This window comes from Pseudophryne corroboree, chromosome 12 (genome assembly GCF_028390025.1).
Source record: "Pseudophryne corroboree isolate aPseCor3 chromosome 12, aPseCor3.hap2, whole genome shotgun sequence".
Classification (NCBI taxonomy): domain Eukaryota; kingdom Metazoa; phylum Chordata; class Amphibia; order Anura; family Myobatrachidae; genus Pseudophryne; species Pseudophryne corroboree.
This window is the reverse complement of record NC_086455.1, coordinates 81,181,388-81,205,938: the sequence shown is the minus strand read 5'-3', so window position 1 is coordinate 81,205,938 and position 24,551 is coordinate 81,181,388. Positions and strand designations below refer to the sequence as shown.

Sequence of the window (24,551 nt, the reverse complement as noted above, 5' to 3'; positions counted from 1 at the left end):
AGGACTACCTGGTGTGCACTGGCTCCTCCCACTATGATCCTCCTCCAGACCTCAGTTAGAATCTTGTGCCCGGCTGAGCTGGATGCACACTAGGGGCTCTCCTGAGCTCCTAGAAAGAAAGTATATTTTAGGTTTTTTATTTTACAGTGAGATCTGCTGGCAACAGACTCACTGCAGCGAGGGACTAAGGGGAGAAGAAGCGAACCTACCTGACTGGAGATAGTTTGGGCTTCTTAGGCTACTGGACACCATTAGCTCCAGAGGGATCGAACACAGGACCCGACCTCGATCGTTCGGTCCCGGAGCCGCGCCGCCGTCCCCCTTACAGAGCCAGAAGCAAGAAGTGGTCCGTAAAATCGGCGGCAGAAGACCTCGGTCTTCAACAAGGTAGCGCACAGCACTGCAGCTGTGCGCCATTGCTCCTCATGCACACCTCACACTCCGGTCACTGATGGGTGCAGGGCGCTGGGGGTGGGGGGCGCCCTGAGCAGCAATATAAACACCTTGGCTGACAAATCATCACAATATATAGTCCCAGGGCTATATATGTGATAAATTACCCCTGCCAGAATTCCTAAAAAAAGCGGGAGAAAAGTCAGCCGAAAAAGGTGCGGGGCTAACTCCCTCAGCACACTGGCACCATTTTTTCTTCACAGTGCAGACAGCTCCCCAGGCTCTCCCCTGTAGTTTTCAGGCTCAAAGGGTTAAAAAGAGAGGGGGGGCACCAAATTTAGGCGCAATATTGTGTATACAAGCAGCTATTGGGGGAAAAATCACTCAGTTATAGTGTTAATCCCTGCATTATATAGCGCTCTGGTGTGTGCTGGCATACTCTCTCTCTGTCTCCCCAAAGGACTTTGTAGGATCCTGTCCTCAGTCAGAGCATTCCCTGTGTGTGTGCGGTGTGTCGGTACGGCTGTGTCGACATGTTTGAGGATACGTGGAGGCGGAGCAGATGCCGATAAATGTGATGTCGCCCCCTGTGGGGCCGACACCAGAGTGGATGGATAAGTGGAAGGTATTAACCGACAGTGTCAACTCCTTATGTAAAGGGCTGGATGACGTAACAGCTATGGGACAGCCGGCTTCTCAGCCTGCCCAGGCGTCTCAAAGGCCATCAGGGGCTCAAAAACGCCCGCTACCTCAGATGGCAGATACAGATGTCGACACAGAGTCTGACTCCAGTGTCGACGAGGTTGAGACATATACACAATCCACTAGGAACATCCGTTGCACTCGGCAATGAAAAATGTGTTACACATTTCTGACATTAACCCAAATACCAAAAAAAAGGGGTTTTATGTTTGGGGAGAAAAAGCAGCCAGTGTTTTGTTCCCCTATCAGATGAGTGAATGAAGCGTGGGTTCCCCCGATAAGAAACTGGTAATTTCTAAAAAGTTACTGATGGCGTACCCTTTCCCGCCAGAGGATAGGTCACGTTGGGAGATATCCCCTAGGGTGGATAAGGCGCTCACACGTTTGTCAAAAAAGGTGGCACTGCTGTCTTAGGATACGGCCACTTTGAAGGAGCCTGCTGTTAAAAAGCAGAAGGCTATCCTGAAGTCTGTATATACACACTCAGGTACTATACTGAGACCTGCAATTGCCTCAGCATGGATAGTGCTGCTGCAGCGTGGTCTGATACCCTGTCAGATAATATTGATACCCTATACAGGGATACTGTTTTGCTAACCATAGAGCATATTAAAGACGTCGTCTTATATATGAGGGATGCACAGAGGGATATTTGCCGGCTGGCATCCAAAAGTTAATGCAATGTCCATTCTGCCAGGAGGGTATTAGGGACCCGGCAGTGGACAGGTGATGCTGACTTTAAAAGGCACATGGAGATTCTGCCTTATGAGGGTGAGGAATTGTTTGGGGATGGTCTCTAGGACCTCGTATCCACAGCAACAGCTGGGAAGAAATTTTTTTACCTCAGGTTCCTCACAGCCTAAGAAAGCACCGTATTATCAGGTACAGTCCTTTCGGCTTCAGAAAAGCGAGCGGGTCAAAGGCGCTTCCTTTCTGCACAGAGACAAGGGAAGAGGGAAAAAGCTGCACCAGACAGCCAGTTCCCAGGATCAAAAATCTTCCCCCGCTTCATCCGAGTCCACCGCATGACGCTGGGGCTCCACAGGTGGAGCCAGGTGCGGTGGGGGCGCGTCTCGGGAACTTCAGCGACCAGTGTGCTCGCTCACAAGTGGATCCCTGGGTTCTGCAAGTAGTATCACAGGGATACAAGCTGGAGTTTGAGGCGACTCCCCCTCGCCGTTACCTCAAATCAGCCTTACCTGCTGCCCTCGAGGAGAGGTAGTACTGGCGGCAATTCACAAGCTGTACTTCCAGCAGGTGATAATCAAGGTACCCCTCCTTCAACAAGGCCGGGGTTACTATTCCACAATGTTTGTGGTACCGAAACCAGGCGGTTCGGTGAGACCCATTCTAAAATTGAAATCCTTGAACACTTATATACGAAGGTTCAAGTTCAAAATGGAATCGCTCAGGGCGGTTATTACAAGCCTGGACGAAAGGGATTACATGGTATCACTGGGCATCAAGGATGCTTACCTGCATGTCCCCATTTACCCTCCTCACCAGGAGTACCTCAAAATTGTGGTACAGGACTGTCATTACCAATTCCAGACGTTGCCGTTGGTCTGTCCACGGCACCGAGGGTATTTACCAAGGTAATGGCCGAAATGATAATACTCCTTCGAAAAAAGGGAGTTTTAATTATCCCGTACTTGGACGATCTCCTTATAAAGGCGAGGTCCAGGGAGCAGTTGTTCGTCGGAGTAGCACTATCTCGGGAAGTGCTACAACAGCACGGCTGGATTCTGAATAGTCCAAAGTCGCAGCTGGTTCCTACGACGCGTCTACTGTTCCTGGGTATGGTTCTGGACACAGAACAAGAAAAAAGGGTTTCTCCTGGAGGAGAAGGCCAAGGAGTTGTCATCTCTAGTCGGAGACCTCCTAATACAAATACAGGTGTCGGTGCATCAATGCACGCGAGTCCTGGGAAAGATGGTAGCTTCTTACGAAGAAATTCCATTCGGCAGGTTCCAGGCAAGGATCTTCCAGTGGGATCTGTTGGACAAGAGGTCCGGGTCGCATCTTCAGATGCATCGGCTGATAACCCTGTCTCCAAGGGCCTGGGTGTCGCTGTTGTGGTGGCTGCAGAGTGCTCATCTTCTAGAGGGCCGCAGATTCGGCATACAGGACTGGGTCCTGGTGACCACGGATGCCAGCCTTCGAGGCTGGGGGGCAGTCACACAGGGAAGAAACTTCCAAGGACTGGTCAAGTCAGGAGACTTCCCTACACATAAATATTCTGGGACTAAGGGCCATTCACAATGCCCTTAGTCAGGCTAGACCCCTGCTTCAACACCAGCCGGTGCTGATCCAGTCAGACAACATCACGGCGGTCGCCCATGTAAACCAGCAGGGCGGCACAAGAAGCAGGATGGTGATGGCAGAAGCCACAAGGATTTTCCGATGGGCGAAAAATCATGTGTTAGCAGTGTTCATTCCCGGAGTGGACAACTGGGAAGCAGACTTTCTCAGCAGGCACGACCTCCACCCGGGAGAGTGGGGACTTCATCCAGAAGTCTTCAAAATGATTGTACACCGTTGAGAAAGGCCACAGGTGACGTGATGGCGCCACGCCTCAACAAAAAGCTTAAAAGATATTGCGCCAGGTCAAGGGACCCTCAGGCGATAGCTGTGGACACTCTAGTAACACCGTGGGTGTACCAGTCGGTGTATGTGTTCCTTCCTTTGCCTCTCATACCCAAGGTATTGAGAATACTAAGAAGGAGAAGAGTAAGAACTATACTCGTGGTTCCGGATTGGCCAAGAAGAGCCTGGTACCCAGAACTTCAAGAAATGATCTCAGAGGACCCATGGCCTCTGCCGCTCAGACAGGACCTGCTGCAGCAGGGGCCCTGCCTGTTCCAAGACTTACCACGGCTGTGTTTGACGGCATGGCTGTTGAACACCGGATCCTAAAGGAAAAAGGCATTCCGGAGGAAGGCATTCCGGAGGAAGTCATTCCTACGCTGATTAAGGCTAGGAAAGATGTGATCGCAAAATATTATCACCGCATATGGCAAAAATATGTTGCTTGGTGTGAGGCCAGGAAGGCCCCAACGGAGGAATTTCAACTGGGTCGATTTCTGCACTTCCTACAGTCAGGAGTGACTACGGGCCTAAAATTGGGTTACGTTAAGGTCCAGATTTCGGCTCTGTACATTTTCTTCCAAAAAGAACTGGCTTCACTGCCTGAAGTTCAGACTTTTGTTAAGGGAGTGCTGCATATTCAGCCCCCGTTTGTGCCTCTAGTGGCACCGTGGGATCTCAACGTGGTGTTGGATTTCCTGAAGTCGCATTGGGTTGAGCCACTTAAATCCGTAGAGCTAAAATACCTCACGTGGAAAGTGGTCATGCGGTTGGCCTTGGCGTCGGCCAGGCGTGTATCAGAATTGGCGGTTTTGTCATGCAAAAGCCCTTATCTGATTTTCATATGGATAGGGCGGAATTGAGGACTCGTTCCCAATTCCTTCCTAAGGTGGTATCAGCTTTTCATGTTAACCAACCTATTGTGGTGCCTGCGGCTACTTGGGACTTGGAGGACTCCAAGTTACTGGACGTAGTCAGGGCCCTGAAAATAGATGTTTCCAGGACGGCTGGAGTCAGGAAAATGGACTCGCTATTTATCCTGTATGCACCCAACAAGCTGGGTGCTCCTGCTTCTAAGCAGACTATTGCTCGCTGGATCTGTAGCACGATTCAACTTGCACATTTTGCGGCTGGACTGCCGCACCCTAAATCTGTAAAAGCCCATTCCACGAGGAAAGTGGGCTCTTCTTGGGCGGCTGCCCGAGGGGTCTCTGCTTTACAACTTTGCCGAGCTGTTACTTGGTCGGGTTCAAACACTTTTGAAAAAGTCTGCAAGTTTGATACCCTGGCTGAGGAGGACCTTGAGTTTGCTCATTCGGTGCTGCAGAGTCATCCGCACTCTCCCGCCCGTTTGGAAGCTTTGGTATAATCCCCATGGTCCTTACGGAGTTCCCAGCATCCACTAGGACGTCAGAGAAAATAAGATTTTACTCACCGGTAAATCTATTTCTCGTAGTCCGTAGTGGATGCTGGGCGCCCATCCCAAGTGCGGATTGTCTGCAATACTTGTATATAGTTATTGCCTAACTAAAGGGTTATTGTTATGAGCCATCTGTTAGTGAGGCTCAGTTATATTTTATACTGTTAACTGGGTATAGTATCACGAGTTATACGGTGTGATTGGTGTGGCTGGTATGAGTCTTACCCGGGATTCAAAATCCTTCCTTATTGTGTCAGCTCTTCCAGGCACAGTATCCTAACTGAGGTCTGGAGGAGGGTCATAGTGGGAGGAGCCAGTGCACACCAGGTAGTCCTAAAGCTTTCTTTAGTTGTGCCCAGTCTCCTGCGGAGCCGCTATTCCCCATGGTCCTTACGGAGTTCCCAGCATCCACTACGGACTACGAGAAATAGATTTACCGGTGAGTAAAATCTTATTATTTTCTCTTACGTCCTAGAGGATACTGGGGCCCACATTAGTACCATGGGGATGTAACAAAGCTCCCAAACCGGGTGGGAGAGTGCTGAGGTTCTTACCTTGGCCTCTGAGGACCTTCAGTTTGGTCAGTCAGTTCGGTTTGGGAGCTTTTATTACAACATCCAGGGACTTTGAAGTAGAGGTGTCAGTAAGCACCGGAACCACAATTGGCTGGTTGATATGAAACGCAGACACCACCTTTGGAAAAATTGCTGACGAATTTTCAGTTCAGCTCTATCTTCATGAAAAATCAAATAGGGGCTCTTATGAGACAAGGCTCCCAATTCCGAAACACGCCGTGCCGAAGCCAAGGCCAGTAGTGTGACGGTCTTCCATGTAAGAAACTTTACATCCACCACCTGTAAAGGATCAAACCAATCTGACTGCAGTAATTTCAACACCACGTTAAGATCCCAAGGTGCCGTGGGAGGCACAAAAGGCGGCTGGATGTGCAGAACACCTTTCAAGAAGGTCTGAACCTCGGGAAGCAAAGCCGACTGTTTCTGGAAGAAAATGGACAAGGCCGAAATCTGGGCATTTATGGATCCTAAACGTAGGCACACATCTGCACCAGACTGCAGAAAACGACCCAGTTGAAATTCCACCGCAGGAAATTTCCTGTTTTCACACCAATAGACGTATTTTCTCCAAATTCGGTGTTAATGTTTTGACATTACCCCTTTCCTGGCTTGGATCAAGGTAGGAATTACAGTGTCTGGAATACTTTTCGGGGCTATAATCTAACGCTCAATCTCCATGCCGTCAAACGTAGCCGCGGTAAGTCTTGATAGACAAATGGTCCCTGTTGTAGAAGATCCTCCCGAAGAAGTAGAGGCCACGGGTCCTCCAGAATCATTTCCAGTAGATCTGCGTACCAAGCCCTAATTGGCCAATCCGGAGCAATGAGAATTGCTTGAACCCTTTCCCTTTTTTATTCTTTTGAGAATTCTTGGGATCAATGGAAGTGGTGGAAAGACATGCACCATCTAATAGACCCGCGGAGTCACTAGAGCGTCCACCGCCTGCGGGTCTCTTGACTTGGAGCTTCTTGTTGAGACGAGAGGCCATCATGTCGATCTGTGGAGTCCCGCACCAACAAGTCAAGCACCCGAACACCTCCGGGTGAAGGCCCCACTCTCCTGGATGGAGGTCGTGTATGCTGAGGAAGTCTGCTTCCCAGTTGTGCACTCCTGGAATGAAGATTGCTTGACAGCGCCACAGCGTGATTCTCTGCCCAGTGGAGAATCCTTGTCACCTCTGACATTGCTGCTCTGTTCTTCGTTCCGCCTTGTCGGTTTATGTACGTCACCGCCGTCACATTGTCGGACTGAACTTTGATGGCTTGATCTTGAAGATGTGCTTTCTGCAGAAGGGCGTTGTTTATGGCCCTTAGTTCCAGAACATTGATCGGAAGAATGGTTTCCTGACTTGACCACCTTCCTTGGAAGTGTTCTCCTTGGGTGACTGCTCCCCAACCTCTGATGCTTGCGTCCATGGTCAGCAGAATCCAATTTTGAATCCCGAACCTTCGGCCCTCAGTCAGGCGAGAAGTCTGTAGCCACCACAGAAGAGAAATCCTGGCTCTTGGCGACAGACGTATCCAATGGTGCATGTGGATATGCGATCCGGACCATTTGTCCAGCAGATCCAGCTGGAAGGGTCTTTCATGAAACCTTCCATACTGCAATGCCTCGTAAGAGGCTACTATCTTCCCCAGGAGGCGATTGCACAGATGCACCGATATCCGAGTCGTCCTGAGGATGTCCCGCACCATTGACGTACCAATGCCTTTTCCAGAGGAAGGAATACTTTCTGTACCTCCGTGTCCAGTATCATCCCCAGGAACGGAAGCCTCTGTTGGTTCCAGATGAGATTTTGGCAGGTTCAGAATCCACCCGTGATCCTGGAGAAGTCGCATGGAGAGGGCAATGCTGTAAAACAACCTCTCCCTGGATGGTGCTTTTATCAGCAGATCGTCCAGGTACGGTATTATGTTCACTCCTTGTTTGCGTAGGAGAAACATCATCTCTGCCATCACTTTGGTAAATACTCTCGGGCTGTGGAGAGCCCAAAGGGCAGGGTCTGGAACTGGTAATGACAGTCCTGCAACGCAAACCTTAGATAAGCCTGATGAGGCGGCCAAATCGGAATATGAAGGTACGCAACCTTGATATCCAGAGACACCAGGAATTCTCCCTCCTTCAGACGTGAGATCACCGCTCTCAGCGACTCCATTTTGAATTTGAACACCCGTAAATACGGGTACAGTGACTTGAGGTTTCAAATGGGCCTCACCGAACCGTCTAGTTTCAGTACCACAAACAGGTTGGAATAGAAACCTTTTGTTTTTTAGTTGAAGAGGAACTGGAACAATGACCTGAGTCTATACCAGTTTTTTAATTACTGCTTGCAAGGTCATACTTGCTTGCGGTGAAGCTGGTAAGCCGCATTTGAAAAATCTGAGTTCTAGAAACTCCAGTCTGTAACCCCGGACAATAAGATTTTTTACCCATGGATCCAGGCATGAGGTGGTATATACGTGCCTAAAATATCGCAACCGGGCTCCCACCTGCCTGTTGACCAGGCAGTGCGGTCCACAGTCCTGCTTCCGCAAAGCCTTCAGCATAACTGGAGGTCTGATCCTGTGAGACTGTATTTGCAGGTTTTCTGGGTTTACCTCTATTGCCTTTGAAGGCAGTAGAAGAAACCTTGGCCTTACCTTTAAACTTCGCCGTCCGAAAGGACTGCAACGTTGGCTCAGAATAGAATTTCCTAGCCGGGGGTGCTGCGGAAGGAATGTATGTAGACTTACTCACCGTAGCCTTGGATATCCACGTATCCAGTTCATCTCCAAAAAGGGCTTCACCTATGAAAGGTAGGCTTTCCTGGAATCCGCATCCGCAGTCCAGTGGCGTAGCCACAAGCCCCTGCGTGCTGACACTGCCATGGCAGTGGTGCCTGCGTTAAGCAATCCAATCTCCTTTATGGCCTCCACCACAAAGTTGGCAGAATCCTGTATATGCTGTAGGAGTAAAATAATCTCCCCCCTGGATAAGGAATCTAACCAGTCAATTAGATTACCTGACCATTTTGCAATGGCCCTAGTGATCCATGCACAAGCTATAGTGGGTCTTTGGGCCACCCCACAGCTGTGTAGAGATTTGAGAGTGGTCTCAATCTTGCGGTCTGCAGCGTCCTTCAACGAAGCAGCCCCAGGAACAGGTAAAACTATTTTACGAGACAGCCTGGAAACCGAAGCGTCCACTATCTGTGGGTTTTCCCATTTTTTTCCTATCCTGAGTGAACGGGAGGGATGTGAGTAACCGTTTTGAAATCTGAAACTTCCTGTCGGGATTAACCCAAGTTGTTTCAAAAAGAGTTTAAGTCCTACGAAGCAGGAAAAGTAGTTTTTCTCTCTCACATTAAAAAAAGGATTCCTCCTCGCCCTCTTAACACCTTGTCAGGAATGTGTAATACATCTCTTATGGCTTCAATCAGGGCCTGTATTCCCTGTGCTAAAGCTGCCCCCCCTCCCCCCACCCAAGTCCACGCCCCCCTCCTCTGGGTCTGATACATCATCGTCTGTATCAGCCTGCATGATTTGGGCCAGAGTACGTTTCTGTGGACAAATAGCAGGGGTCTGAGACGCTGGGATGACCACTGAATCCCTATTCATGAGGTCATCTACAGATTGCTTTAAATATTGCGTCTCCTTTTCATTTTAGGGCAATTTATTTTAAATATTTTAAATCATCCCTTTTAATGATTTTAACTATACAGATTCAGATCCTCTAGCTTGAGAATATGTACTATCTTGAGTTGGTGATCCCCCTGATTGTTTTTCTCAATCTGCTGTGCATGATACACACTCCCTTGACATGATAAATGTGAAACACACGCACGCGCGCACACACACTAAGGAAAAGGTTAAAGCACAATTAAACCACACAGAGCCATTCTAGGGAGTCAGAGTACAGTGGAGCCAGCCACACAGCGCCCCTATAGCTAAAGATTAAACTTAGCTGGGTCGCAAACTTAGTACCCTTAATAGGGCTTAGTACACCAAATTGTTGCTCAACCCCCCCCCCCTTTTCTATGACCCCCTGGTACCGCTGAGGTGCTTTGGAGTCCGTTTGGAGGAGCTGCGCTTCCCTGACAGGCTGCCTTTGTAAAGCTGCGGAGGGAAAATGGCGCTGGTGAGCTGCTGGATCCGCTCATAGTGAAGGCCCCGCCCCCGTAATGGCGCACGGTCTTCCCGGTCTTTATACTGGCTGAGGTGTGGAAGCATGTCTGTATGGGATCAGAACCCCTGTAATAGTGCCAGTTTTGCAGGTAATAGTAGTGGCTCCAGCCGCCCTGCACAGCGGACACTACAGTGTACCTGAAGCTTGGAACAAAGCGTGCATGCAGCGCTGTGTTCCTACCCTAATGCCGCCATCACAGCTGGCTAACAGACGCCGGCCACCTACTCACCACTCTTCTGGCTCTGTTGGGGGTGGCGGCGTGCTGCGGGTCTGTATGCTCCCCGAGGTGGGGCTTGCGAATAGGACCCTCGGGAGCTCAGTGTCCTGTCAGCGGGGAATGGGACCATTAACCCTAGGGAGGTTAGGCCATTCACACCCCACCCCCCCAAGTCCCACGAAGCAGGCAGTCTGTTGCCAACCAGACCTGCCTGAAAATAATAAAACAGAAAATAAATGCAGAAAACTCTTCAGGAGTTTCCCGAGCGTGACCGGCTCCTCCGGGCACATTATCTAAACTGAGTTTGGTAGGAGGGGCATAGAGGGAGGAGCCAGTGCACACTATTGATTTCTTAAAATGCCCAAGGCTCCTAGTGGACCCGTCTATACCCCATGGTACTAATGTAGACCCCAGTTTCCTCTAGGACGCAAGAGAAATGATAGTAATATAGTGGGTTTTGGCCTTTTCTTATTGTTCCTGTTGCTTTAATTGTGGTTTAATCTATAGAACATAAACAAGAGGAAAGCAGTTAACCTTGTTTGGGGTTAGCTAGATTATGAAGGGTAACCTAAAACTCCATACTGTTTTATTGGTACTCATATTATTTATTTATTTATATATATATATATATATATATATATATATATATATATATTCTATATTAACTGTTGCAGATGGTTTTTCTGTTCCTTTGCTAATTGTGGGTTATAAATGGTGACCTAACGAAACGTTCTCACATTTAGAAAGCGACTGAACAATTAATGTGCTATTGGTTTTTTATTAAGCAGTCACTCGTGTCTTTTTATTTCTGCAGCCCGGTACCCCCGCCGAGTATTGTTTTGAGGTTGATGGTGAATTTTCCAGAGAGTTCAAGATGGACTTGGTAGAGAAACTTTTTGCTATAGACACAGAAGCAAAGACTCCATTCTCTACACAGGTATTATACATTACTGGCAGTGTACCTGGAGTGTTGTCCTACGTTCATGCTGACATACTGTATTTCATTGGTATTCGGATTGTCTGTGCCCCAAGCGCACATGATTCAATGTCACTTTCAGCCAGTGCCAGTGTCAGATTCAGGGAGCTGCAGAACCTGTGTTGGCAAAATCCTTCTATTCTGACTTTTATTGTCCTCTCGGTGGGAGTTCGTTGAAATAACTCTTAGAAATATTGTTCAATGTAACACAATAATTGAGTATAGGAAACATTTTCTCTGGTTTAGCTGAACCATATAATGGTGGTTTACATAATAAACTTGGTCCAGGCAATGTACTAAAGAATGTGTTTAATTTATTACAGGAAACGGACTTGGATTTGGAAATGTTGGCTCCATACATCCCAATGGATGATGACTTCCAGCTGAGAAGCTTCGACCAGCTTTCTGCCTTAGAGAGTGAATCCGTGCAGCCTCTAGGAATTATGACCAATCTGTTTCAGCCGTCCACCGCTCCCACCACTGCTGACTTAAAGCCAATCACTACTGAAGCAATGAATGACCCAAAAACCATCATTGTCCAGTCACCAGCACGAGGGATGAAGGAGATCCCGAGTGCCCCAGCCTCACCATATAATGGAAACCGCAGCCGCACATGTTCTCCTGTACGGATAGATAAAACAGTAGAAAAGGACAGGTCCCGTCCCGGAACTCCAAATATACCTGCTCCATTAACTAAAAGGTAATTCATTGAGATGAACACATGCTTCTTTAATCAGTATATCCATTAAGGGGATAACCATGACCAATTATCATATGGGATTGTGTTTTGGGTTTTATTGATGGTAAAGAAGCCAGGCTTAACCATTTTGCGGCATTTGAGCTAATGTAACTGAAGACCTTAGTCATTTTACTCCTTCATTTGCATACCATTGGAAGGGTTTGGTAGGATTTACAGACGGCCGGGGATGCCTGCTGTCAGTACACAGACAACGGCATCCTGGCCGCCAGTATGCTGGCAGTGAGGCGAGCACAAAGAGTCCCCTTGCGGGCTCGCCACAGGTTCTGTTCCCATTCTGTGGGTGTCGTGGACACCTAAGACTAGGAATAGCCCCTGTGCGTCGGTATCCTGCCCGACGGGATCCCAACTGCCAGCAAATTAACTGCAAAATTGCAGTTCATCTCACATTTGATAGCGATTTCAGCAGGTTTTATTCAGCCTCTGAATGACAGCTGAGCCTTTATGGGGTCTTAGGATGTAGCAGCAGCTTGTTGTATTGGCAGAGTTAAAGGAATTGTGACTAGATCTGTACTGGAACTCGGGTATTTGACAGAAGGCTTGGTGTGCCTAAAATGCAATGGGCTTGTCTGGGTTCTGGATTATTAATACAATGGGCTGCTTAGCCTCCCAGTGCCGTGTTTACTAATAGTAATGGTATCGGCAAGCAGTGTCTGTCCACGATACTATACATAGATGGTACATGTGAGAGAGGTGGGCTTTCCATTTCAGGGCTGCGTGTTACTTCCAGAACAGCCCTGCTTATACCAGGGTGCTAATCTGTGCCTGTTGCATGACTTTATGTGCATTGTGAAATGTTTCTGTAAATAATAAGATTTTACTTACCGGTAAATCTATTTCTCGTAGTCCGTAGTGGATGCTGGGGACTCCGTAAGGACAATGGGGAATAGACGGGCTCCGCAGGAGACAGGGCACTTTAAGAAAGAATTAGGATACTGGTGTGCACTGGCTCCTCCCTCTATGTCCCTCCTCCAGACCTCAGTTAAGGAAACTGTGCGCAGAAGAGCTGACAGTACAAGGAAAGGATTTTGGAATCCAGGGCAAGACTCATACCAGTCACACCAATCACACCGTATAACTCGTGATAAACATACCCAGTTAACAGTATGAACAACAACAGAGCATCAGATAAACCCTGATGCAACCATAACATAACCCTTATTTAAGCAATAACTATATACAAGTATTGCAGAAGAAGTCCGCACTTGGGACGGGCGCCCAGCATCCACTACGGACTACGAGAAATAGATTTACCGGTAAGTAAAATCTTATTTTCTCTAACGTCCTAGTGGATGCTGGGGACTCCGTAAGGACCATGGGGATTATACCAAAGCTCCCAAACGGGCGGGAGAGTGCGGATGACTCTGCAGCACCGAATGAGCAAACACAAGGTCCTCCTCAGCCAAGGTATCAAACTTGTAGAACTTTGCAAAAGTGTTTGAACCTGACCAAGTAGCCGCTCGGCAAAGTTGTAATGCCGAGACCCCTCGGGCAGCCGCCCAAGAAGAGCCCACCTTCCTTGTGGAGTGGGCTTTCACTGATTTTGGCAGCGGCAATCCAGCCGCAGAATGAGCCTGCTGAATCGTGTTACAGATCCAGCGAACAATAGTTTGCTTTGAAGCAGGAGCACCCAGCTTGTTGGATGCATACAGGATAAACAGCGACTCAGTTTTCCTGACTCTAGCCGTTCTGGCTACATAAATCTTCAAAGCCCTGACTACATCTAGTAACTCGGAATCCTCCAAGTCACGAGTAGCCACAGGCACCACAATAGGTTGGTTCATATGAAAAGATGACACCACTTTTGGCAGAAATTGTGGACTGGTCCGCAATTCTGCTCTATCTATATGGAAAACCAGATGGGGGCTTTTATGTGACAAAGCCGCTAAATCTGACACACGCCTAGCCGAAGCCAAGGCTAATAGCATGACCACCTTCCACGTGAGATATTTTAACTCCACGGATTTAAGTGGCTCAAACCAGTGTGATTTCAGGAAACTCAACACCACGTTAAGATCCCAAGGTGCCACTGGAGGCACAAACGGGGGCTGAATATGCAGCACTCCCTTTACAAACGTCTGAACTTCAGGAAGAGAAGCCAGTTCTTTTTAAAAGAAAATGGATAGGGCCGAAATCTGGACCTTAATGGACGCCAATTTTAGGCCCAAAGTCACTCCCGACTGTAGGAAGTGAAGGAAACGGCCCAGCTGGAATTCCTCTGTAGGGGCATTCCTGGCCTCACACCAAGCAACATATTTTCGCCATATACGGTGATAATGTTTAGCCGTCACGTCCTTCCTAGCCTTTATCAGCGTAGGAATAACCTCATCCGGAATGCCTTTCTCTGCTAGGATCCGGCGTTCAACCGCCATGCCGTCAAACGCAGCCGCGGTAAGTCTTGGAACAGACAGGGCCCCTGTTGCAACAGATCCTGTCTTAGAAGCAGAGGCCATGGGTCCTCTGTGAGCATTTCTTGCAGTTCTGGATACCAAGTCCTTCTTGGCCAATCCGGAACAATGAGTATTGTTCTCACTCCTCTTTTTCTTATGATTCTCAGCACCTTGGGTATGAGAGGAAGAGGAGGAACACATTAACCGACTGGAACACCCACGGTGTCACTAGTGCGTCTACCGCTATCGCCTGAGGGTCTCTTGACCTGGCACAATACCTCTGTAGCTTTTTGTTGAGGCGGGATGCCATCATGTCCACCTGTGGCAGTTCCCATCGCCTTGTAATCTGCGTGAAGACTTCCTGATGAAGTCCCCACTCTCCCGGGTGGAGGTCGTGCCTGCTGAGGAAGTCTGCTTCCCAGTTGTCCACTCCCGGAATGAACACTGCTGACAGTGCTCGTACGTGATTCTCCGCCCATCGAAGAATTCTGGTGGCTTCCGCCATCGCCACCCTGCTCCTTGTGCTGCCTTGGCGGTTTACATGAGCCACTGCGGTGATGTTGTCTGATTGAATCAGCACCGATTGGTCGCGAAGCAGGGTCTCCGCTTGACGTAGGGCGTTGTATTTGGCCCTTAGTTCCAGGATATTGATGTGAAGGCAAGTCTCCTGACTTGACCACAGACCTTGGAAATTTCTTCCCTGTGTGACTGCCCCCCACCCTCGGAGGCTTGCATCCGTGGTCACTAGGACCCAGTCCTGAATGCCGAATCTGCGGCCTTCGAGAAGGTGAGCACTCTGCAGCCACCACAGGAGAGAGACCCTGGCCCTGGGGGATAGGGTGATCAGCCGATGCATCTGAAGATGTGATCCGGACCACTTGTCCAACAGATCCCATTGAAAGGTCCTCGCATGGAACCTGCCGAAGGGAATGGCCTCGTATGATGCCACCATCTTTCCCAGGACTCGCGTGCAGCGATGCACCGACACCTGTTTTGGTTTTAATAGGTCTCTGACCAGTGTCATGAGCTCCTGAGCCTTCTCCATCGGGAGATAAACCCTCTTCTGGTCTGTGTCCAGAATCATGCCCAGGAAGGGCAGACGAGTCGTAGGAATCAACTGCGACTTTGGAATATTTAGAATCCAGCCGTGCTGTTGTAACACTTCCTGAGAGCGTGCTACGCTGATCAGCAACTGCTCTCTGGACCCCGCCTTTATGAGGAGATCGTCCAAGTATGGGATAATTGTGACTCCTTGCTTTCGCAGGAGCACCATCATTTCTGCCATTACCTTGGTAAATATTCTCGGTGCCGTGGACAGACCGGCAACGTCTGGAATTGGTAATGACAATCCTGTACCACAAATCTGAGGTACTCCTGATGAGGTGGATAAATGGGGACATGAAGGTAAGCATCCTTTATGTCCAGAGACAACATAAAATCCCCCTCCTCCAGGCTTGCGATGAACGCTCTGAGCGATTCCATCTTGAACTTGAACCTTTTCAGGTATATGTTCAGGGATTTTAAATTCAATATGGGTCTGACCGAACCGTCTGGTTTCGGTACCACAAACATTGTCGAATAGTAACCCCTTCCCTGTTGAAGGAGGGGAACCTTTACCACCACCTGCTGGAGATACAATTTGTGAATTGCAGCTAACACTATTTCCCTCTCTATGGGGGAAGCTGGCCGGGCCGATTTGAGGTAACGGTGAGGGGGGCATTACTTCGAATTCCAGCTTGTATCCCTGAGACACAATCTCTATAGCCCAGGGATCCACCTGTGAGTGAACCCACTTGTGGCTGAAATTTCGGAGACGCGCCCCCACCGGGCCTGGCTCCGCCTGTGGAGCCCCAGCGTCATGCGGCGGATTTAGAGAAAGCCGGGGAGGACTTCTGTTCCTGGGAACTAGCTGTATTGTGCAGCTTCTTTCCTCTACCCCTGCCTCTGGCAAGAAAGGACGCACCTCGGACTTTCTTGCCTTTTTGTGATCGAAAGGACTGCATTTGTTAATACGGTGCTTTCTTAGGTTGTGAGGGAATATATGGCAAAAAATTGGTCTTTCCCGCCGTAGCTGTGGAGACCAGGTCCGAGAGACCGTCCCCAAACAATTCCTCACCCTTGTAAGGTAAAACCTCCATGTACCTTTTTGAGTCTGCATCGCCTGTCCATTGCCGAGTCCACAGGACCCTTCTGGCAGAAATCGACATTGCATTTATTTCTAGAGCCCAGTAGGCTAATGTCCCTTTGGGCATCTCTCATATATAGGACAGCGTCTTTTATATGCCCCAGGGTCAGTACTATAGTATCCTTGTCCAAGGTATCAAGTTCCTCAGATAAGGTATCTGTTCATGCTGCTACAGCACTACACATCCAGGCCGACGCAATTGCCGGCCTTAGTAGGGTACCTGAATGTGTATAAATGGACTTCAGGATACCCTCCTGCTTTCTATCCGCAGCATTTTTTAGGGTGGCCGTATCCTGTGACGGCAGGGCTACCCTCTTGGATAAGCGTGTTAAAGCTTTGTCTACTCTAGGGGAGGATTCCCAGCGTAACCTGTCCGTTGGCGGGAAAGGATACGCCATAAGCAACCGTTTGGAAATCTGCAGTTTTCTATCTGGAGATTCCCAAGCCTTAACACATAACTCATTTAACTCATGTGAAGGGGGAAAGGTCACCTCTTGCCTTTTTTTTTCCCCATACATATAAACCCTCTTGTCAGGGGCTGGGTTTTCCTCTGTGATGTGTAACACATCTTTCATTGCTATAATCATGTAGCGGATGGCTTTAGCCATTTTAGGCTGCAACTTTGCATCATCGCCATCGACACTGGAGTCAGAATCCGTGTCGATATCTGTGTCAACAATTTGGGATAGTGGGCGCTTCTGAGACCCTGACGGCCCCTGCGCTGTAGGATCAGGCATGGGTTGAGACCCTGACTGTCCCAAGGCTTCAGCTTTATCCAAACTTTTTATGCAAGGAATTTACATTATCATTTAAAACCTTCCACATGTCCATCCAATCGGGTGTCGGCGGCGACCCCACATTCATTTGTACCCGCTCTGTTTCCACATAGCCTACCTCGTCAAACATGCCGACACAATCGTATCGACACCCCACACACACAGGGGATGCTCTATTTGAAGACCGTTCCCCCACAAGGCCTTTTGGAGAGACAGAGAGAGAGTATGCCAGCACACACCCCAGCGCTATATGACCCAGGAATCACACAGTAACTTAGTGTTTACCCAGTAGCTGCTGTACATACTGATTTTGCGCTAAATGTATGTGCCCCCCCTCTCTTTTTATCCTCTTTCTACCGTGAATGTGCAGGGGAGAGCCTGGGGAGCTTCCTCTTAGCGGAGCTGTGGAGAGAAAATGGCGCTGGTGAGTGCTGAGGAAGAAACCCGCCCCCTCAGCGGCAGGCTTCTGTCCCGCGATTTTGTGTAAAATAATGGCGGGGGTTCATGCATATATACAGTGCCCAACTGTATATATGCCACTTTGCCAAGTGGTCTCTAATTGCTGCCCAGGGCGCCCCCCTGCGCCCTACAGTGACCGGAGTGTGTGGGTTTAATGTGGGAGCAATGGCGCACAGCTGCAGTGCTGTGCGCTACCTCATATGAAGACTGGAGTCTTCTGCCGCCGCTTTTGACGTCGTCTTGCTTCTCACGCCGGCTTCTGGCTCTGCGAGGGGGGGACGGCGGCACGGCTCTGGGATCGGACGACCAAGGGTGCGTTCCTGTGTTCGATCCCTCTGGAGCTAATGGTGTCCAGTAGCCTAAGAAGCATGACCTATCCGCATTTAGTAGGGCTACTTCTCTCCCCTCAGTCCCACGTAGCAGAGTCTGTTGCCAGCAGATCTCTCTGAAAATAAAAAAATCCTAACAAAATACTTTCTATTTAGCAAGCTCAGGAGAGCTCACTAAGGTGCACCCAGCTCGTCCGGGCACAGATTCAAACTGAGGTCTGGAGGAGGGACATAGAGGGAGGAGCCAGTGCACACAGTATCCTAATTCTTTCTTAAAGTGCCCTGTCTCCTGCGGAGCCCGTCTATTCCCCATGGTCCTTACGGAGTCCCCAGCATCCACTAGGACGTTAGAGAAATAAACAAAGCAGCAGAACGAGCTATAGCTGTGGAATAACACATACTGGGTAAATGTTGCCTTATGTACAAAACTGAATCTTGTCATGTAAGACATTTTCATGTAAATACTAATACAGGTTGAGTATCCCATATCCAAATATCCGAAATACGGAATATTCCGAAATACGGACTTTTTTGAGCGAGAGTGAGATAGTGAAACTTTTTTTTTCTGATGGCTCAGTGTACACAAACTTTGTTTAATACACACAGTTATTAAAAATATTGTATTAAATGACCTTCAGGCTGTGTGTATAAGGTGTATATGAAACATAAATGAATTGTGTGAATGTAGACACACTTTGTTTAATGCACAAAATTATAAAAAATATTGGCTAAAATGACCTTCAGGCTGTGTGTATAAGGTGCATATAAAACATAAATGCATTCTGTGCTTAGATTTAGGTCCCATTGCCATGATATCTCATTATGGTATGCAATTATTCCAAAATACGGAAAAATCCGATATCCAAAATACCTCTGGTCCCAAGCATTTTGGATAAGGGATACTCAACCTGTAGTACTACATGCTAGATTCTTCAAGTAATACAAACAATAACATTTTGGTAATTGCATTTAACCATTTACGTGCCTCTTGACAAATATGGGTCTTCTGTTTTACAGACCTGCAGTCCTGGATGAGGAATTAAATCCTAAAATGATTGCATTACATAATGTGCAGAGAAAACGTAAAATCGAAAGTGATAGCAATCTGTTTCAAGCAGTGGGAATCGTAAGTGTAACATCTTACATTTTAGCAGGGCTCGACAAATCCCAGGGGCCAGATAGCCATGGCCTCTAGATTTTGCTGCCTGGCTACCAGATTTTGGAGGGAGGAAGAAGATCCTTTTCAGCCCCAACGGAGATTTTCCTGTATTGCGGCGCCCATTTCTTGCACGGGAGTGCATGTGCCGAGTGTCTGTCCCATCCTGTTCCGTCTGCTGTGCCTTCTGTCCCATCCTGCTCCGTCTGCTGTGCCTTCTGTCCCATCCTGCTCCGTCTGCTGTGCCTTCTGTCCCATCCTGCTCCGTCTGCTGTGCCTTCTGTCCCATCCTGCTCCGTCTGCTGTGCCTTCTGTCCCATCCTGCTCCGTCTGCTGTGCCTTCTGTCCCATCCTGCTCCGTCTGCTGTGCCTTCTGTCCCATCCTGCTCCGTCTGCTGTGCCTTCTGTCCCATCCTGCTCCGTCTGCTGTGCCTTCTGTCCCATCCTGCTCCGTCTGCTGTGCCTTCTGTCCCATCCTGCTCCGTCTGCTGTGCCTTCTGCCTTCTGTCCCATCCTGCTCCGTCTGCTGTGCCTTCTGCCTTCTGTCCCATCCTGCTCCGTCTGCTGTGCCTTCTGTCCCATCCTGCTCCGTCTGCTGTGCCTTCTGTCCCATCCTGCTCCATCTGCTGTTTCTAAACTCCGGCTGCATAGAGATCTCCAAAAAAGAGGTTCTATGCGTGGCCAGGGCTTGCGGCTACGGAGGGGTAGTGATGTGGCCACAGGTTATGAGGGATTGTTTGCCCAGGGGAGGCTGCAGAGTGGTTGTTTGCCTGAAGGTAGACCCTTATTTGTGTGGGGGTTAGCTGCTTATTAATGTGGGTGGGGTTTGCTGTTTGCCTGGGAGTTAGCCGCACTGCAGTGTGGATGTAGAGGGCTGGTATGCCAGGGGGAATCCCCATGGCTGGTGTTGCCGTGGGGGTTGGTTTGCCTGGGGGTGGGGTTGGGGAAGCTGCTCAGTAATGTTGCTTTGGGGAGGGGAGTTTCGGTTAGTTTTTTTGTGGGGAGTTTATTTTTATTTTTGGTGGGGGGGTGTCTGGCTCCTACACTTAGAAAACGTGTCTACCCCTGCATTTTAGTATACAGTTACTGCACTGATTAGACCCACAATTATGTATGTTATTTTGTGGTTAGGACTGATAATAGGCATGTGCTTTCACGTACACTAGCGGCCTCATTGCACCAGTGGTGTCTATAGGAGTGTTTCTCAAACCAGCTTCTCATTGAACCTTAGGTGTGTACACACGGTGAGATCTTTGCTTTAAATTTCTCTGTCCTCCATCTGGGGGACGCTGCGCCGTTACTTGTGGGTTAGAGGTGTGTGGTAGTGGAGATTGGCACAGAACTATCAAAAGCTGACTCCTCCCCCCTCTAACCCCTCCCATCTCCTTCCTGCTCAGCCCTGTTCAGTTTTAGTTTTGTGCCTGTGGAGTACAGACACAGTTTTTATTTCTCTTTAGATTTTTTATTTCTTCTTTCACAAATACCTAGTCCCTGTTTACAGGTGACAGGTATAACAGTGGAAGGGGTTAGTATCCCATTCCAGACTGCTGCATGGAGGCCACTATACCTTGGTCACTGGGGCCTTCAGAGAGAGAGAAGAAAGCAGCATCAGGTACAGGACAGCCACAATCTGTCATTGACAGTATTGGGCTGTCCCTATTTTCCTATTGCTAATGGAATTTATTGGGGACATACACAATCCCCCCCCCCCCCCCCCCCCCGGAGCGCGCGACCATCCACAGACAGCACGGAGGCTGATCTGGGGTGAAATGTGAGGTGGAGGACTGTGTTTAGGTCCGGGAGGGTGTTATTCACTCCCTGGACCGTTACTGCTGCTGCCGTGACAACCGCTCTGTGTAGCGGCGCACGGGAGCCGAACTTCCGGTTTTGACGGAGAGTGAGAGGAGTGACGTCAGGCGGGCAGAGCCGTCTTCCCGCTCAGCTCTGCCCGCGCGCGCGCGCTGCTGGTCACGGCGCCATCTTCTCTGCCTGCAGACAGGGGGACGCTGTGCTACGGAGGGGGATTACATAAAACCGCAAGTATAAAAGGGGGGGGGGATCACAGTGTCTCCTCTAGTCCGGTGGGCTAAAGCAGCATATTAACATAAGCACATTCTAGTGGATTTGAACCTCAGAGATATTTGTTAACAAACTTGGGGGACATAGTACACCAGAGTAAAGGATGACCAGCAAGCCAGAGAAACCTACAAAGGGAAAAACAACCTCAGTGGTTTATTTCTCATGTTCACAATGTGGCACAAAGCTGGCTAAGGGGAGTGCTGATGCAGGGACCCTCTGTACATCATGCTCGGGTGCACCAGCGGCAGATCAGCAGGCCAGATCCACAGATCAGTCAATGCCCCCTTGGGTCAAGGCCATGGTGGATGCAATTTCAGATTTGCGTCAGTCAAGGTCGGAAGCAGCTTTGACCCAGACTCAGGTGGAACCGCTGTGGGCCCAGAATATGGGAAAATGTCTCACTGATTTGACTCAGTCTGTAAATAAATTTGTAAATTCGGCCAGTAGTTCGGCGGCTTCTAAGCGAACACAGCCGTTGCCCGCTATTGCATTTCCGGGAGAGGAGTTAGATACTCTGACATCTCCATTGGAAGAAGGGGAGGTAGATCCTGAAGGGGACGAAAATTCGGCTTGGGAAGATGAGGATTTATCTACTAGTTCAGGTGTGAGGCTGCTAATAGAAGCCATTCGTCAGACCCTTAATATTCAGGATGAGGCAGTAGCCGAGACTTCTTCCTCTTTCTTCAAACGACAGAAGAGACAGGTTACTGCCTTCCCTTCTTACTCGCACTTTGCGGATATTTTAAAAGAACCCTGGCTAAAACCGGATTCCCGTTTCCAGGCGCCTAAAAAGTTAAAATTTCTATATCCTTTTACAGAGGAGGATACAAAATTTTGGGAAACTGCCCCAAAGGTAGACGCCCCTATTTCGCATTTAGCAAAAGCTACGGTTATTCCGTCAGTACAGTCTGTGACTTTAAAAGACTCTACCGATAGGAAGATAGAAGCATTACTAAAATCTATGTTTTCCTTATCAGGTGTCTCTCTCCGTCCAGTTCTGGCGAGTGCCTGGGTGCTTAAAGCCGTTGATGAGTGGCTTGCACAGGTTGTATCTGGGATGCAGTCAGACGATCCGTCGGAGGCCATTCAATTAGCAGATCAGATTTCTGAGGCCCTTACTTACGTGGGTGAAGCCTTATTGGATTCGGTGGCGCTACAGTCCCGTGTTTCTGCCTTAACAGTATCCGCAAGACGATCTCTTTGGCTTAGGGTTTGGAATGCTGATTCGGACTCAAAGCAGACCTTGACGGCAGTTCCTTTTGAAGGCGAATTTCTCTTTGGATCAGAGTTAAAGAAGATAATTTCAGATACTACGGGAGGAAAGAGCCCTTTCCTTCCGTCTGCTCCTAACAAACCAAAGCCTACAAGATTTCGGTCCTTTCGTACGCAGGGCAGAGGTAACTTCCAGTCCTTTCGACCCTTCTCCAGATTTCCACGGAGGGGATCATTCAGAGGTAGAGGAGCTCAGGCTACTCGCAGACCGGCCAGTAAGCCTGCCGACAAGCCTGAGGCATGACGCTTCGGGCCCTCTGGAGGGATCAATACAGGTTGGGGCTCGTTTACTTCGCTTCAGGGAAGTGTGGCTCCTATCGAAACCAGATCGGTGGATAATAGGGGTCATTTCCAGAGGATATATGTTGGATTTCGAAGAGGCAGTCCCAGCCCGACTATTTGTCACACCTCTCCCAGACGACCCCTCCAGACGTCAAGCTCTCCTTCAGGCAACAGCAACATTATTACAAAATGGAGTAATCCTTCCGGTCCCAGCTCCTCAGAGAGGTCGGGGCTTTTACTTGGGTCTTTTTCTCGTAGACAAACCGGACGGTTCGTTTCGACCCATTCTAAATCTAAAAGCTCTCAATCCGTACCTTTCATCCCAAAAATTCGGGATGGAATCCATTCGCTCCATTATCGCAGCCATGGAGCCAGGGGAATATTTGGCTTCAATAGACATAAAGGACGCATACCTACATGTTCCAATTTGGACAGGACATCAATCCCTTCTGAGATTTGCAGTAGGTCCGTGGCATTTTCAGTTTCGGGCCCTTCCCTTTGGTCTCTCCACGGCTCCCCGGGTGTTTACGAAGGTCCTGGGTCATGTCGTCGCAGTTCTCCGTTGCAAAGGGGTCAACATCACCCCATACTTGGACGACCTGTTGATCAAGGCCCCGTCACCGGAGATTCTCAATCAGAACCTGCGTCTAACGATAGAGACTCTACAGTCGTTCGGGTGGATAATCAATTTTCCAAAGTCGTCTTTACTCCCGTCACAGAAAATGGTTTTTCTGGGTCTTCTATTCGACACCAACAGCCAGAAGGTGTTTCTTCCTACAGACAAGATTCAGGACTTACAAGCCAGAATCAGAACCCTGTTAAAATTGCCGGCAGTATCAGTCCTCAGATGCATGCAGGTACTGGGCAAGATGGTATCCTCATTCGAGGCAGTTCCATACGCCAGATTCCACGCCCGACCTCTTCAAGCTCAGATTCTCCACTGTTGGACTCGGACGGATTCACGTCTCGAACGGCAGTTGATACGCTTGTCGATAAGAACTCGTCAGTCGCTCTACTGGTGGCTTCACAGTCACAATCTGAGGAAGGGTGCGCCGTTCACGGTCTGGTCTTGGATGATGGTAACCACGGACGCAAGCCTCAGCGGTTGGGGAGCAGTGTTCCAGACTCATCATTTACAGGGGCGCTGGAGCAATCAAGAGTCAAAACTACAAATCAACATTCTGGAATTGAGAGCGATCCGGTATGCTCTCATTCGGATTCAGACCATGGTGCAGGGCCATCCAGTTCGGGTGCAATCCGACAATGCCACGGCAGTGGCTTACATCAACAAACAGGGAGGAACTCGCAGCTGGTCCGCAATGAGAGAGGTTGCTCAGATTCTCACGTGGGCGGAGCATTGGATTCCCGTGATTTCAGCAATTCACATTCCGGGAGTCGAAAACTGGGAAGCAGATTTTTTGAGTCGTCACACGATTCATCCGGGAGAATGGGAACTTCACCAGGAAGTGTTTCTTTCTCTAGTGGATCGCTGGGGAATGCCAGACATAGACCTGATGGCGTCACGCCTCAACAAAAAACTTCCGGTTTACGGATCAAGAACTCAGGATCCTCAAGCATTTCTGATCGATGCACTAACAGCTCCGTGGCAATTTCAGCTGGGTTACGTGTTCCCACCAATTCCACTGCTCCCACGTCTACTCCAATGCATTCGGCGAGAAGGCCTTGCAGTAATTCTGGTGGCTCCGGATTGGCCGCGCCGACAGTGGTACACTCTTCTAAGCAGCATGGTCGTCGGAGATCCCTTGCGCCTCCCTCTGCGACCAGATCTTCTTCTTCAAGGACCTTGTCGCCACCCAGATTTAAATCTGCTGG

At 49.1% G+C, this 24,551-nt stretch overlaps 1 protein-coding gene and 1 long non-coding RNA gene across 2 annotated transcripts in view; one reads left to right on the top strand and one right to left on the bottom strand.

The window, feature by feature from the left end:
* LOC134980739 (uncharacterized) overlaps positions 1 to 24,551 on the bottom strand; it is a 148,509-nt gene that overhangs the window by 24,078 nt on the left and 99,880 nt on the right. The window lies entirely within an intron of this gene.
* The window catches only part of HIF1A (hypoxia inducible factor 1 subunit alpha), a 155,334-nt gene that overhangs the window by 121,274 nt on the left and 9,509 nt on the right, over positions 1 to 24,551 (top strand). The window contains exons 11-13 of the mRNA XM_063947699.1: positions 10,872 to 10,994; positions 11,357 to 11,733; positions 18,947 to 19,055. Of these exons, the coding sequence (XP_063803769.1) occupies positions 10,872 to 10,994; positions 11,357 to 11,733; positions 18,947 to 19,055 (609 nt within the window). The remainder of the gene's footprint in view (positions 1 to 10,871; positions 10,995 to 11,356; positions 11,734 to 18,946; positions 19,056 to 24,551) is intronic.